At 39.0% G+C, this 17,123-nt stretch overlaps 1 protein-coding gene across 1 annotated transcript; it reads right to left on the reverse strand.

Annotated features, from left to right (window-relative positions):
- Positions 1-995: 995 nt before the first annotated feature.
- On the reverse strand, positions 996-2,576 carry MC4R (melanocortin 4 receptor). The gene has a single exon (XM_038391091.2). It carries the CDS (start codon positions 2,177-2,179, stop codon positions 1,184-1,186), a length of 996 nt encoding a protein of 331 aa, XP_038247019.1. The 5' UTR covers positions 2,180-2,576; the 3' UTR covers positions 996-1,183.
- Positions 2,577-17,123: the final 14,547 nt, after the last annotated feature.

Genomic DNA, 17,123 nt, shown 5'->3' on the forward strand with positions numbered 1-17,123 from the left:
TAAAATAGACATTGATATTATCCATCAAAATTATAAAAAAATTCAAAAATTCTGCCAACCCTATCCATATTACATCTGTTCTGCAGATAAACAGAGTCTCCAGTGATGTCAGTCTGGCAACTTTATCTAGCACTAAATGTCACTCTAGGAAAATATCTCCATTTGCTAAACTGAACCTCAGTCATACAGCAACCACTATTCTGTAAAACATTATATATCTAGCTATCACCTTGTGTGGCAAGGGTGTAAAAATCTCATTCATTTTTGACAGTACATGCATCAGTGGAAAGGAGCTTTATTCAATTATTTTGAACCACTATGATGAAGCTAATTATTGAACTGACAGGTTTCAGAGTAGCAGCCGTGTTAGTCTGTATTCGCAAAAAAAAAGGAGTACTTGTGGCACCTTAGCGACTAACAAATTTATTTGAGCCTAAGCTTTTGTGAGCTACAGCTCACTTCATCGGATGCATTCAGTGGAAAATACGGTGGGGAGATTTATATACATAGATTGTTTCATGTTCTCTATGTATATAAATCTCCCACTGTATTTTCCACTGAATGCATCTGATGAAGTGAGCTGTAGCTCACGAAAGCTTATGCTCAAATAAATTTGTTAGTCTCTAAGGTGCCACAAGTCCTCCTTTTCTTTTATTGAACTGAGTGATCTCAATGAAACATGTCCATTTAAAATATATAATTCAAGCCACCATTACACAAATACAATATAGACGCACTCATCATTAGCCTAACTACGTTTTAAATTTTCATGTGTGTATAATTTAATACATGGATGAAAGTAACTAACTGCCTCTGTTTTTTAGATTAACAGAATTAGGATAAGTGTGGAGAGTAATATATGTGTATTTTAAGTAAGGCAATTAAGTTATTTCCCAACATCTAGGACCTACAGATAATCATGTTTATTAGTATTTCACAATCCAGAAAGATTACATTTTTCTTTTACTTACGGACTGGTGAGCTTTTTTTCCCGCAAAGTTAAATAATCACAGCTGTAGCTTGCACAAGTACTACACAGAGGTATAAATTATACATGAATGAGACTTATAACTGCAGGAGAGAGGGATTCATTATTAAAGACATAGCCCAGGTTCTGTTGAGAAAAGTACTAGAAGGTTTAGAGGTCTGTGGTGTGTATGCACAGTAGCTTCTCTGTTTCCATTTAGTATTTGTCAGACAAGTCACAGAACCCTCGCAGGCAATAGCAGCAAATGATCTCCTTGAAGGTTTTCCTGAGCTCTTGACTCCGGAATGCGTAGATAAGGGGATCAATGATGGAATTGCACATGATGAGAATAAGGTACAAGTTAAAGTGGGACATGAAACACACACAATATGGGTTGTGGGGGCAGGAGATGTAGAAAATCAAGTGGAGGAAAAATGGGGCCCAACACACCACAAAAACCCCTATCAAGATGGTCAAAGTGATGGCTCCCTTCATGTTGGCACCTTGACGAATTGTGCCAGCCCCTGGAAGAACTGCAATCTTTTTGATATGCAGTCGGGCCAGCATGAACATGTGGACATAGAGGGAGGCCATGAGAACTAGCATGGTGAAGAACATGCTGATAAGACAGATGATGACAATGCTGCTGTCTGAGTAAATAATAAACAAAATGCCTGAAACCGTGCAAGCAGCCCAGATGCATGTTATGATGATCCCTACACGCTTCACTGTCATAATGTTATGATACTGGAGAGCATAAAAGATGGTAAAATACCTGTCCACAGCTATTGAAAGCAGGCTGCAAATGGATGCAAGTAAGGAACTGCAAATGACCGAGTCAATGACATTGTCAATGTTTACGGTGAAACTTTGTGCATCAGTGTCTGTATTGTTTAACAGGGTGATTACAATAGTTTCTGATCCATTTGACAGACTCACTAGCATGTCAGCCACTGCCAAACTACAGATGAAAAAGTACATAGGTGAATGCAGATTCTTGTTCTTGGCTATTGCCACAATGACCAAAATGTTCTCCAATAAACTTATGATGCCCAGAGTCACAAACACTTCTGGGGCCACAAAAAGTTGTTCATAGCACCCTCCAGAGGAGTAACCTTTTCCACTTGACTCATTGGCACCACCATGCAATCCATAGCTGTGGTTCCAGAAGCGCAGAGGCTGGTACATGTCATGGTGGCGTGTGACGTTCATCTTATGAAGTGCCGATCCAACCCCAAGTGGTATTTTTCCAGTTTGCTGCCTTTTAAATATCAAGTTTCTTTTTGGTTTCCTTGTAGTCCTCCTGAGACTTTTCACTTGCAAAGTTAGCACAAAGGGAGAAAGCAGTTAAAACTCTAGCATGACATCAAACAGCAGGATTCAGACTCTGACATGCTGGTTTTGTCTCTTACAGATGCAGTTTCTAATAATCATCACATTTAGCATGGTTATCAAGTTCCATGATATTCAATCTACAGCTGTTTTGTTTTTCCCCCCCACATCACTTATATTTTATACTGATGCATTCAGGTATTTTCTTGTCTTCCATTAGGAGAGGTAAAAGTGACTGCTGCTGAGTGGAAACCAATTTCAAACCGCAAGCACCACTCTGTCAGGCAGTGTATGCTTGCTGCCTGTTTTATGGTGTGTAGAGGGTGAAAGAGTATTCAGAGGCATGCTCCTCCTCTGCTTTGCCTTCAGCCAATAAGGCTAAGGAACAGTGAAAGTCTAGGAGATGCTGATTACATTTCAGAACTGCACATCACATAGCCAAACAGTTTCAGATGCAGCACAGCTCCCTACAGTTACGGGAAATTAGACTTTGTTTTGCTTCCTTATCTTTTCAGAATAGTTTTATTCCCCTCACACTCCTCCGCAATGGATTTTCTGCATCATTACCACCACTTCTTACAACTACAGCTGCTTTAAGAGTCTTAAAGAAGTCCTTAAATCAATCTGATGCCTTATAGAATCATAGAATCATAGAATATCAGGGTTGGAAGGGTCCTCAGGAGGTCATCTAGTCCAACCCCCTGCTCAAAGCAGGACCAATCCCCAACTAAAGCCTTGGCTTATATCCTTTTATTGTTCATAGTAGTAGTAATCCTTTGCATTTATTTCTGATGACATAAAGTTACTGTATTTTATATGCATGCCAAGTATGTTCTAGACTGGGAATCAACTGAACCCAGATTGCCTCCTGGCTGTGCCATAGACTTCCTGTGTGACATTGGCCATGTCATTTAATCTCTATGTGCCTAAATTCCCCATTTGTAAACTGGATAATTCCTTACCTGACAGGTGTTGTGAAGATAACTATAATTTAAAAAGTGTAAGGGTACTCAAGTGTTATGGTAAGGGGTGCCACATAAGGACCTAAGATAAAGCAAGAAGGGTGCATAACTATTCTGCAGATAATGCTGAGCTCCAAAACACAACACTGTCACCAATGTATCATCCTCATTGCTGGCAGAATTTAGTGCCAGATGTTGGGAAACCAGATCGAGCAGTGGACAGTTGCTTTTCCATTAGCTTTTCTGATTAGTTAAACAAAGCTGTGATTTTTGAGAAAGGTGTCTCAGGGATCAGCAATAAGACCAAGTAGACAGTAAGTCCCCAGCGAAATCATTAATCATCTCACAACAGTGTGCCCCATCGGCAGGACAGACCTTCATTACACTTCTGTCAGCTCTGCCTTAGCATCCACTAAAAAAATGCAATTCTAGAGGGGAAAAAACAGCAGGAAACCATAACACTTTTGTTCATCAACCACTATAAAGTATTTTTAAAAATACAAAAGCTACCCAAATAAAAAACTGAAAACCAATAGAAACTAGAAAGAACAGAAAAGGAGGGAAGAAAATGGTACTTAGAGTCATTGCACTTGGGAGCATCGTGTTCATTTTGGAATTGTTTAATGAGCCGTTCCTTGACACCTGACAGGAAAACAGAAGAAGGGCTGAGTCTGGTGCAGCAGCAATCCCCAGTAAATAAGGGCTTAGTTCAGAGCTAACTTCCCTTCTCCCACATCCCTCCTCCCCCATGCACTGGAGCTTTGTAGAGGAGTTGTAAGATAAACTGCTGTGTGGGGAGACAGGGAAGGGAGTTTGCCTGTGGGAGTGCAGAGCTCCACACACCAAATCTGAGCTCTGGGTTAAATCTGCAGTGTGAAAAGGGCCTTTATTGTTACATTTGGTTTTGCTGAGGTAACTTGTTTTGGTTTATGGTGATCTGCTTACAGAACAGCAGCATATTGCAGAAGTATAAAACCACAGATACAGTAGATAGCCAAATCTACCACCCATACGCACAGGAAATCCTAAACTTAGAGATGACATTCCACTCACCAGCAGCATTCCTATAATGACGGTGTGACATACTGGCCAGACAGTGATCTTTATTTCCCTTCCCCAGTCACACAGACATGAGTCAGGGCTATAAAAGGTTATTATCCTTGTCACATGACATTGGGTGATTGTCCACTAACTCCTGTTGTAGTCCCCGTGAGTGAACTTGAATACTTTGCCCACTGTGGTACAGCTGCTCCAGGAGTGGTAGAGGGAACAAAAGGACAAAGCTTGATTAGAAGGTTTAACAGGGAGGGAACCAGCTCCAAATATCTGGCCTTGTCCTACATGTGCCTCCTGAAATGTGCACACTCTGAGTGTTCTCAACTCCCAATTAACTTTGAGAATCCTTTGTCAAAGGTGTATTTATTTTTTTTTTTGCTGCCCATGTTTAAAAAGTTCAACTTGTTCCTTCAAACTTTTGCACCCAGCAATGATCCTGCACAAAAATATACTTTTTGAGATTTGTGCAACCCTCTGTGGTAGCTGCAAGCAAAAATATTACAGAACTAAATTACAAGGACTCTTCTGTGTAGCAATCCTCATCTGAATTGTTTGTGGGCTTTGAGACACATAACTACATAAGAAAAAAAACATGCTCAATACAAGGTTATATAAAATATTTTTGGTTGAAGCTGTGCAATTTGTTTGAAAAAGGAAATGCCTTTAGAAGACCCTGTACTTAAAAGCCTCGCTTTTGTTAATCCAACCCATCATTTATATGCATCTTTCCATGATATAGAGGTCGTAACTGATCGATTTCCTGATGTGATCAGTGTGCAACAAATGGATCCTCTGCTTTCTCAAATCTGGGATGCAATTCCTGAATTGTGTCTTAAAATATCTCAAATAAATGATTTGGTAAGGGCCCAGGCAAGATTCTCTGTGCTTTCAAAATTTGTAAAATTCATTTGTTTAATCCCCCACAGCAATGTATCATATGAAAGACTATTCAGCATAGTACCAAAAATAATAACCAGCACAAGTAATTCATTGGGAAAAAATCCTCTCTTCCAGCAAACTGTTCCCAACGTGTCTGAAAAGGCAACAATGGTGAGGAATAACTATGTGCTGTACAGGAGGCAAAAATCAATCTCTCTTCTCACCTGAAGTATCTCCAGTGTCATCCTTCACCTGAACTGTGCAAAAAAGCAAAATGTACCATATACCAGGAACACACTGCAGAGTAAAAGAAGCAGTGCTCTTATGTAGGTAAATACTAACTTTTGTTCTAGCCAAAAACCAACCATTGAATTAAAACAAATCTGGTAGCTAACAGTCATTTCAAAATTTGTTTTCCAATGGTGAAGACAGATAAAGAAACATTTATTGGGCTTAGTTTCTTCCATTATTTTGAACATGTTATTGTTATAGTTCTTATACCAAATCTTCCCATAAACATAATTACTTGTATTGGTTTATTTTAGTGCATCCCACTTCAACCACTTGAAATTTTGGGACATAAGCCACTGAATTGAGACTTCACAGCTCCCCCCTTTCCCCGCCCAAACCGTGCATCCCCCTCTTAGCGATGTGGGTTTAGGGGAATAAGAAATTCCAGGGAGGAGATAGCTCCAGGGGCCAAAGAAACTGAAACCTGTGGGAGCAAACCCAGAAGCAGCTTGAAGGCATTTGCAGAAGAGTGTTCTGTCCCTTTGGTCTGATAGGCTGTTTGCTCCATTCCACAGTCTCTTCACCTCAGCTTCAGTTACCCTGACTTCATACCCTTTTCCCCTTCTCTGTCTCCGCTTCCCCATCCCTTGTGATCTGTTTAGCTTCTCCACTCCTAATTAACCGTCACCCAAAAACAGTACTCCTTCTTGATTGGTCCCTAGACACTACTATAATAAAAATAATAATTCTCATTCTTGCTCACTGACCTGATGAACTTGTTTGTTATGTAGAGAAAAGACTGTCATGTAGGTTCTGCTTGTTGTCAATGAGACACTACTGGAGGAGAGTTAAGATTGTTTTGGTGCTTTAACCATGCATATCCATACTTTCAAATATGTGGGTTTCTTCTACCTTTAGACAAATATTTCCTAGTTCTCTAAGGCTTGAGGTTTTGTTTCTGTTGTAATATTCACAATTTGAAAAAAAATATAGATTTCTAGGGTTTTTTTTTATTACCATTGTGTCCCCAAATTCTAATCAATATTGGTTTCCATGGGATTGGACACTGTATAAACATAGATGGAGACTCCATGCAACAAAGAGCTTACAGTAGAAGATGGACTCACTTCATTAAGTCCAGCTTAACAAATCGTTTGCTTGTGGACTTTAATTACAGCTCAAGGGACCCTCGCTCTGATATTTGAGAATATGCTAAAATTTCAACATCAGAATATGATGCACCAGAAAATTAATGTACTGTGCCTAAAACTCCCTTTGAAATTTTAAAGAGAACTGGCATAGTCAAGATTCCCTATAAACTGTGGCTGAGAAGCTTATTAATGCCTCGAAAATTGTCATGGACACAGAAACTAACTTACAAATAACGGAGTTCATCTTAGAAATGAAATATCAAAGGAGAGGAAATAACAGCCTGTCTACAGCCTGAGGATGAGCAACACAATGATGAGATACGTTTTGGTTTTGATTTTGTGAGATGTCACACTGAGCCTCCTTCACAAGCCTCTTCCCAAAATCCTGCACCTGCATGGAATCTAACATTATTTCTGAATTACACACCAACATTTCCCTCTGAACAAAATAGAAGAGCATCCTCCATGTGATTCCTCAACAGATGGATGAAATTCAAACTACTCACATTTTAAAACAATAAAGAAGAAAGATGGAGGGCGGGGGTCAGGTGGGACAAGACAGTTATGGAAGAAATGGTAAAATAGGGAGGAGGAAGTATAGTACATTTGAACGGGGTGGTGTCAGAACCTCACAGAATCCCAGCTGGACACCAAGTTCATCCTTGAAAATACTAGCATGGCAATGGGTGCAAATGGACCTACAGCACGGGACTGTGAAAAGGCAGTTGAAAGAAAAAGCTAAGCAGAGGACTAATAGCACCTAGTCCTGTAAGACTGTGCAAGAAGTGTACTGATATTGTTTAAGGGATACATACAGCATAAATCATTGTCTAATTGAAAAGAGATGTTTTTAAACGTGCCCACATCAAATTTCTCAGTGTACCCAAAAGTCATGCTTGTAAATAAGTTAATTAAAACATCTTTTGTATATTTTACAACGTGCTTACACTCTTTTCAGCATGTAAGAGGAGCCGACCATTAAACCTTGGAAAGGTCTCCGGTTTTGTAGCCTGCTGCATGTCGTGGAGTATTGAGCAGTACAGCACTATAAATTCCAATGGATATTTTACAATACTCAAAAACACTGAGTCAGATATAGGCTCCCCCAAAAGAGAATCATCACAAGCATTTCTCTGATGAACTCTATCTCCAGTAAATTAGTGTGTGAGCCACATTTTTTTGTTCAGATAATCATGAGACTTGCATGTGTTAGACTCATTGGGAAACAGAAGAGCATATGTTCACAGTACTTAGCGTAATGAGGTCCTGACACCTGAATAGGGACAGAGGCTACTGCAGTACAAGTATACTAATAACTATAGCAAGCACAAAAATAAAAACACAAATGAGAACTAGAACTACACTATTATTAAGAAAAGGAGTACTTGTGGCACCTTAGAGACTAACAAATTTATTAGAGCATAAGCTTTCGTGAGCTACAGCTCACTTCATCCGATGAAGTGAGCTGTAGCTCACGAAAGCTTATGCTCTAATAAATTTGTTAGTCTCTAAGGTGCCACAAGTACTCCTTTTCTTTTTGTGAATACAGACTAACACGGCTGCTACTATGAAAACTATTATTAAATAAAGTCAATACCATTCAGCTTTAAACTAATTAAACTAATTCATAAGAGTAAAAGCCACACATCATACCACTATCAAAGGCTGTCTGGGTTTTGAAAGGGTCATTAAGATGTTTGTTTATCCTATTACTAGCTCAGAAATAAAATACCTGTTGCTGATGGTTACTTAAAAAGGTCCCTAATGAGAAATAATGCAAGAAATAATTTCTCAGCACTTTGCAGCACCAAATCCTAAATTAGACATTTCCTTTCATCCAGCTCTATAAACCAAAAAGCAATAGTCCATAGCCCACAGCCTGCATCTGTATCTCCTGAAATATGTTTGATGCTAATAGCCAAGCTGTTAGTATGTCCATTGCTCTTGTTCATGGCCTTCATATTAAAATAAATGGAGAGCAAATATGCAACATGTTTTTTCTTCAATTCCCATATGTTCCTGAATAGAGCAGCTTTCAGTGTTGTCCTTGCTTGTCTCTCTCTCTCTCTCTCTCTCTCTCTCTCTTTTTACCATTAGTGTTTATAGTATCATTTTATTTTATGATTTTCAGAATGATCTTTTGAGGTTTACTGTATTGAGTTCAGGTAGATATTTAACATTTATTAAGAGTTTCTATAAATTACAGAGTTACAATTGCTTTTTATTCTATCCGAAGGAAGTTCCAGTCGACCCAGCTGTCAAACAGGACAGCTTGAAAAATATTTCATTTTAGTTGAGAAACAAAAAGAGCACAAAGAAGGAAAATAAATATACAGTCATTTCAGGTTTTTTTTTATAGACGTCGCTACAAGTCCAGTGCAAATGTCAAACACTTGTGGGGAGGCAGTGCTTGGATAATGGGAAGTGGAGAGTCATTAAATATCTTGATTTTATTTTATTCTCTTTATCTCTAATGATTATAGCAATGATATTCATATAGAAAAGCGTGATCCAACTTCTGTGTGTGTATGCTGTGAACATAACATATGGGAGATGGGGACCTAACTCCTTTAGATTATTTTGAAAATCCCAGCCACGGTGAATATTTCTTTAGCTGCACTATCTCTACCAACCTTTGTTTTTGTTTTGTAAAAGGATTCACAATATAGCTGATTCTGACATTAATGCATCTCAAATTTCTTAATGTAATAGCTTTCAAGACAAAATTCCACCTAGTCCTGCTGAACAGCCTGAAGCTTTCAGAAAGTGCAGAAAATACATTTTCTGTCCTGTTCAATGTACAGTAAAGAGTATATTCAATATGATTTTCACCAGTACACTAGTTTCCTTTAATAGCATTATCTGTATGCTACAAGTCCTACATAATTAGATCACCATGCTCACCCTTGAGAGATTTCATCTCTCTTAGCATCTGGCTTTTAGTTATTTGTCATCCTGAAGAGACATTATAGCCCAAGTCTGCAATTTTTTTTTGTCTGTGATACTTACAACTCTTAGAACTTGTAAGCGTCTTATGTAAAACACTGTTGCCCTTCATTTGACACCAGTATCACCTATCTGCTAAGTGGTAGCAGATATCCAGGGCCTTGCAGTTCAGCTTCCCTGGGAAGAAGAAATTAGAGATGCAAAGTCTGGGTATATTCTAAATGTAGCTTGTTTTATTTACAGATAAATACTACCCCTGGAACACAGGCTCTGTTCTTGGTCCCCTTCTCTTCTCCCTGGGTAATCTCATCTGCAACACAAATTCAATTACGACCTCTACGCAGACATCTCTCTCTCTCTCTCTCCTTCTATTCCAGACCTCTGTCCTCCTGTCCAAAGCAAAATCTCAGCCTGTCTTTCTGACATCTAGCCATCAGCTCAAGATCAACATGGCTAAAACAGAGCACTTCATCTTCATCCCAACCCTTCCCCACTACCAACACTTTTGATCACTGTGAATAGCGCCCTCTACCTGTCACTCAGGTCCAGAACCTTAGAGACTAACAAATTTATTTGAGCATAAGCTTTCGTGAGCTACAGTTCACTTCATCGTATTCATTCGGTGGAAAATACAGTGGGGAGATTTATATACACACACAGAGAACATGAAACAATGGGTTTTATCATACACACTGTTAGGAGAGTGATCACTTAAGATGAGCTATTACCAGCGGGGGGGGGAACCTTTTATGATGATAATCAAGGTGGGCCATTTCCAGCAGTTAACAAGAACGTCTGAGGAACAGTGCGGGGTGGGGTGGGGGGGAGAAATAACATGGGGAAATAGTTTTACTTTGTGTAATGACCCATCCACTCCCTTCAACACTTCAATCTCTCCGGTCACTCGATTACAGACCTGAGAGTGGCTATCCTTCACCAAAAAAACTTCAAAAACAGACTCCAGAGAGAGACTGCTGAATTGGAATTAATTTGCAAACTGGATACAGTTAACTTAGGCTTGAATAGAGACTGGGAGTGGATGGGTCATTACACAAAGTAAAACTATTTCCCCATGTTTATTAATCTGAAAATCTGACTGGAATATTCAAGAGATCGGCTGAACCTGCGGATGCGGCAGGTAAACAAACTGGCCTGGCGTGCCAGGAGCTTTCCCTTAACAAACGGTGGACCACAGCTGAGAACCACTGATCTAAAGTGAATTTTTGACAGGCTAAAACTGTGGTGGTTGTACCTCACCAGTCAATAATAGTTGACTTTATAGCATCAGTAACACCAAGCTTATCAAGGAATAGTGCAGGCAGCAATAGAATGATACAACACAAAGCTCGGGGTGTAAATCCATATATAAAAAAACATTTCAAGCTCTGAAATGTTTTTAACAGTTACATAGTGTTCTGAAATCCAAAAACAGATTGAGCACAAATGATTCCAACTCAGGAAAAGGGTAGGGGAAATTATCTGTTGAATCTCAACCCAGAGGACAAAATTTGATCATGGCACGAGTGCAACAAAGTCAATAAAGCTATACCAGAGTGAATGTGTCTCATTAGCTTTCTAGTGAATACTGTCACAGCAGAAACAAATACACGCACACAGTATGCAACCATCTAATAGTCACCTCACAACAAAATGATTTTAAATGAAAATAGAGCTTGAAAGTTATGGGCCAGATCATGTCTTGTGTTTGCAAAGGTGTGCCAAAAGTGAGGAGGACACAAAGGGCTTTCTTCCCAATGTAAGGATGCCAGGCACAACAGTAATCCTCACTAGACTCCCCAAAGGAAAAACATCAATCATTCTGTACCGACCGGTGGAAATGGCTGTTTATAAGGTAGTGCACATTGCCCTACTGGTAAAGAATCACAGAAAGAGTCAGTCAATCACATGCCGCCGTCAACTTACACCTCCTTTGTGGTTCCTTGGCTTCTGCCCTTCCATGTATCTACCATGACCTTCTGCAACACCCCGGTAAGAGAAGACACCTATATCCCTGCCCTTTTGACAGAGACTGAGTTCGGAGTACAGTCTTCATTCATTCTTTAGCCTTTCTAAATATCATCTGAGAGATTGAAGTCCTTTGCGCTCATTGGAACAGGCGGCATAGAACACCCACAACAGAAGCTCTGACGGAAATGAGAGCATAATAGAAACAATTGCCCTAATGTACCAGTCTGAATGCCTTGTAAAGCCCAGTGAGGTAGGCTTCCTTACCTTAGTTACAAAAAAGAAAAAATCTTACACCTGCAAAGAAAGTTAAATTTCTGACCCTCCTCAACAGAGTGACAGCCTCTTGTCTCTGTCTCCAGAGAATTCCCTTCTGTGCCCACTTATTATCTGCTCCTGGTCCAGAACAGCTACCCTTATATCCCAGATTGTTTTTCTCCAGACCCATGCATATCCAGCAAGGGTTGAGAAAAAGCTGCATTTCAGAAGCTCTTCTACTGAAAAGACGATGATCGTTTAAATGATTATTAAAGCTACCTTTCAAAGGCTTAACTCCTAAACTTAACCCTAGTCTTCCACAGATCTTTTTGTCTGGCTGGATCCAGTTTACCCAGTCCTTTTTCTTAACTGATTTAATAAACAATAACAATATAAATTATTGAGATATCCCAGATCCTCTATCACAGAGTCACTTTCTATTGACATTAAACATGAAACTTGGAGGAGGATTTTTTATTATTATAACCAGGGAAGTGGATACAGACTATACTATAAGTGGCAAATGCACGGTTTCTTGCACCTTCCTCCAAAGTATCTGGTACTGAACACTGTCAATGAAAAGATACTGGACTGGATGGAGCACTGGTCTGATCTAGTATGGCTACTCCAGTGTTTCTGAAATAGCACTATCCTTCAATCTTCTCTTTCTAGAGTGACTTTCTAGAACTTTCCCTATCCCTATCCTGCCTGACTTCCTGCTACAGATTTAAGGTAAGAAGACAAGCATCCTCACATCTTCTTCCTTCCCCCTCCTACCCCCCCCACCTGTAATATCAACAATCTATAACACAAAACAATAGATTTTTCCTCATTATAGAGCAGACTAGTCACTAGCTTCACTGCTCATCCATATCTTGCTATCATTTGGCCTTGAGGAGAGCTGTATCCAGTTATGTATTGGGACTTATCAAGTCTCAGAGGTATAGACTCCTTTCTGACAGATTTAGGACTCTTTTAAAAAAGACAGGGTCTCCCTTCAAAATGGCTGTTGTGCCAGTACAATTGCTATTAAGATTGTACAACAGTTCACCTCGGTTTGGAGCCAAGTGATGATGCCACTTGTTTCTTCAGCACTGAGTATCTTGGTCAGTTTAAGCCTTCAAGGATTTCAGGGTGCCACTTACCAAGCCATTTCACTTCAGTAGTGCTGAATTGTGAAACAGGTTACAGAGAACATTATCTAAACTGACACAAAATTCATTTTATTAATATTCTTCCTAAAATAATTAGTATGGACATCTGATCTTCGTTAGTCACAGATGGAGATGGTCAACCAACAACTAGTACCTGCCTGTTCTCCCGGGTCCACCACAATAGAGATTAAAGAGCCCAAGACCTCTGTGACCTATCCCTATCACCAAATCTTCAGATCATAGTAGGATTGTTCCATCTTCACCACCTGAAGAATTGGCATTTAAAGGACAGAAAAGGGTACTCAAAAGAGATTTCCAAGCTGCTTACTGTAAATCTCATGAGAATATTTCTTCTCTTAAATATTCCAGTCAGATTTTCAGATTAATCATGTTCAGTGAAGCTTCTAAACTGAACCTCTGAACTCTTTGATGTTTGCTAATCACTAATTTGGGTTTTAGCAGACTAAGGCTATGTTGTTAAATACTGTAACTTTCCCATACTATCTTCATGACAGGGTTGTTCTAGGGGCAGGTGAGCAGGGCAGTCACCCGGGGTACCAAATTCATCGGGGTGCCATGCTACTGTGCTGCTTGGCTTTCCCCCCAATCCCTTCACACTGTGATTGGCCAGCCATTTTTGCTCCATTTATTGGCTCAGCTGAGGGGCAGAAGGAGTGGGGAAGGGAATTTTCCACCCTGGCAAAATGACTAAAGACGCTCCTGGTGATAATACACTGTGAGGGGATGGTAGAGAAGATTGAATTGGTAGAACAATGTCTGAATTCAGAATTCTCTGGAATTATACAATCTATTTACCAGTCTCCCTGGAGATGACTAGAAATAGAGAGCGCACACACCATATGATCAAGGACAAGCAGCACTATATAGCTGAGAAAATAACAGGCTTTATCATAATTTGCAAGTAAACAATTTTTAAATGTTCCAGAGTGAACAGTCTTCTGTTTGGACATCATGTATTATATAAAAAAGTACAGGATGAGCCATTTTCCATCATGATATAATAAAAAATAGCTTTTATTATTGAGGCTAGCTTACCTAGATACAAATAATCTCTTCTCCTGGATCTGTGCAGAGGGCAAAGCCTTTGGGCATGAATCGCTGACCTCCTTGAAGGGGCTATCTTTGCAGCACATCAGTTTCTTGCTTCCAATGGCTGCCCCTTCACATGTCGCTGCATGCAGACAGGACTATGTAGAGGATTTGGAGTGAAGCTGGAGACAGGAATGGTGGAGAAGGGGTGATGCTGATTTCTTATGTTCGAATATATAGTAGGGAGACAGCTAGGTTTGGTTTTTGGGAAGGGAGTAGTTTCATTTTCAAGCCTGAGAAGGATTTTTTGATATTGTTCCATAACCAGTGACTTTGGATGTATTCACCAATTATTCTATAATTTAGGTAGATTTTGAAATTCTAACATAAGACATGCTGACAGATGCTGGACCAAACTCCATTCTAGGTTACCAGTGGAAATCCAGAGGAACTCTTCTACAGTTAGTAGGGTTAATGGAATTACTTTGGCTTTACGCTGGTTTGTCATCACAGAGTTTGGCTCTCTGGGCTCATTTTCATGCTAAGGAAGGGGTACTCAAAGCAGTGCAAGAGATTTAGCCACACATTTCCCATTCTTTTGAATGGTAAATCACTTTTATACTGCTTTGCAAGTCTCTATAACTTTTGTAAGTTATTGTTGTTAATAATGATGAACAGTTAATCAGTAGCTATATACTTATATAGCTCTTCATCTGCAAGACTCAAAGCACTTTGCAAAGATGCATAATCATTATTCTCCTTCTCCTTCCCTTTTTTTTCAGGCAGGCAGGGAAGCTGAAACAACTTCCCAAGTCTTACTTTTCTTTCAACCAGTTCAGTTTATGCAAATTTATTCCTGCATGTCAAAAAGAATTCATCAATTCTCTTTGTACTGTCAAAGTCCTTTCCTTCGAACAGTTCACAAGAGCAACAATTGATATCGGGAGAGGACTTACAAGGAGAATTTTTCAAAGGTACATCAGTTAGTCTAGCCTTAGGGCAGGAGTAACTTGTGTGTGATCAAGTTCCAAGAACAGCAGACCAAGTTCTTTTATAGTCAGTAATTACACTTTTTTTTTATTGTGGCAACAATTGTATCATGTTATGGGCTCAAAAATGTCTCCCCAATGGATGAGTCATATTAAAATGTGCAGCTGGTTATTTTCAGGGGGAAGATTCCCACTGCTTTCAGGAACAAGTCCCAATATTTTCTTAGTTTGAAATTGGGTTTGCATGTAAAATTCTTAACTATATTCAACTTTTTTCCAGCTCTAAGTTTCTTTGAAAGCATTCCAGACCTTCAGTAGAATCCATCAGGGCATCTCAAATCTTCTCCAGTTCTACCCAGAGCAGCAAGGACTTATTATCACCCAAATTCTTTACAGCCCACAATACTTCATACCCATATATTTCTAGTTTGCCTACTATATAAAACCAGAATAATGAATAAAAAGCTAACAATAAATAAGCATTGCCAGATGAGTGGGTACAGGGTAGTGGTGAAGGGAGGTACTGACTGGGGAGATACTGTCTCATGTTATTTCTATTGTGATAGCTAAGGAGCCCACTGGAGTGGCACTATATGAACATAGTAAAAGAATGGCCCTTTTGTCCACAACTATACAGCCCGACCTCCTGACACACCTTGATGGTTGAGAAACTGTGGTCTAGACAATACAGTGCTAACCATTGTCTGTATGTTCTCTAAGTAGATGCTCTGGACATAGAAGCATTTAAGAACACAGAAGGAATTTAGGTCTGTTTCCATTCTCCTTTATCTGCTGCACAGCACAACACTAAATTTCTCATACTGATTAACACAAAGGAGCTGTAAGTCCTCTCTCCAACCCAAGTGGGGCTCAAATGGTAAACTCCTAACAAGAACAAGAATACTTTTCTTTGTATCCCTGCCACAGGTTTTTAAAACTAATCTATTTTCCATAATTTTTAAAAAAGGGGGACTGGATTGTGCCACTTCTTTACTGTTTTTGCTTTTCTACTTATTGGTGTACTGCAGGACAAGAGACCTCTTCAGTACGATTCTTATTACATTGTATATTTATTGCACAGATACCTCACTAAGGCTGTGATAATGCTATAGGAAAGCACAAGTTAAAAAAAAATCCACACACTAAAATAATTTTGGTTCTGATTCTGCTCCTACTGAAGTGAATTGTGCCTTTTCTATTGAACTCAGTGAGAGCAGGATTAGGCCCTTGATTCCATGTACATAAAATTCCATTATAATTAGTTTTTATTGTTTAAATTATCCTTTTCTATTGCCTGCAGGGCTTTGAAAATAACATGTGGCTCAAATATTAAATGCTGACCTTATAAAAGACCCAGATTTCCATCATCAGGGTATTGTGACGAGTGTGTGAATAACTCTGACTTGTCAGTTTGCGGGCCAAACCAAAAAACTGTAAAATTAAATTTTGGGTCTACTAAATATTTCATTTAATTTAAAAGGTTTTGTTTGTCTTTGAGGGTTTTTGTTTGTTTTTTTAAAAGTTCCTTATAAAAAATAACGAAGTAAAATTCTGAATGCAAAAATCATTTTGAATTGAAATGTTTTGTTTTGAAAGTGTCAAAAATAAAATGTTTCTATTCAAAATGTTGTTTGTTTGTTTGTTTTCAACTGAAACAATTTGGCAAATACGAGAAATGTTTCAGTTGATCTAAAACTGCATTTTTTAGCAAAAAAGATTTTGCCCAAAACATTTAACCCAGCTCTTACTGTGACCAGTAGTATTCTTATAACCTCCATCATTTACAATATGATTTGATGTTGACTTTACTCTTTTCAAATTACAGGTATAAAAGGAGCTTTTGCTTGCTTGTCCCAATGCTCTATGTGTAAGAATAGGCATCAATTTATTTGTTTGGAATGACTATGTTGGCATGTTTGTTAAATGTCTGAGCACACTCAGATGTTTCCAAACAGTTTCCAGAGAAAAGTTGTTTCCAAACCAGATGTTTCCAAACACAGTTAGCAGAAGTGCTTCACCTTCTCACTACCTTATGCAATTTAACATTACAGGACTGTTTCCCTCTTTCACATAGAATTCCCTTCTAACTTACTTACTATTGTTTAGGCTTTGCTCTGTATCACTGAAAGGTTTGTCAAGGTTTGTGATCATTACAGACAAGTTTACAATGTATTTAGAGCACA

The sequence above is a fragment of the Dermochelys coriacea genome, chromosome 2 (genome assembly GCF_009764565.3).
Source record: "Dermochelys coriacea isolate rDerCor1 chromosome 2, rDerCor1.pri.v4, whole genome shotgun sequence".
NCBI lineage: Eukaryota > Metazoa > Chordata > Testudines > Dermochelyidae > Dermochelys > Dermochelys coriacea.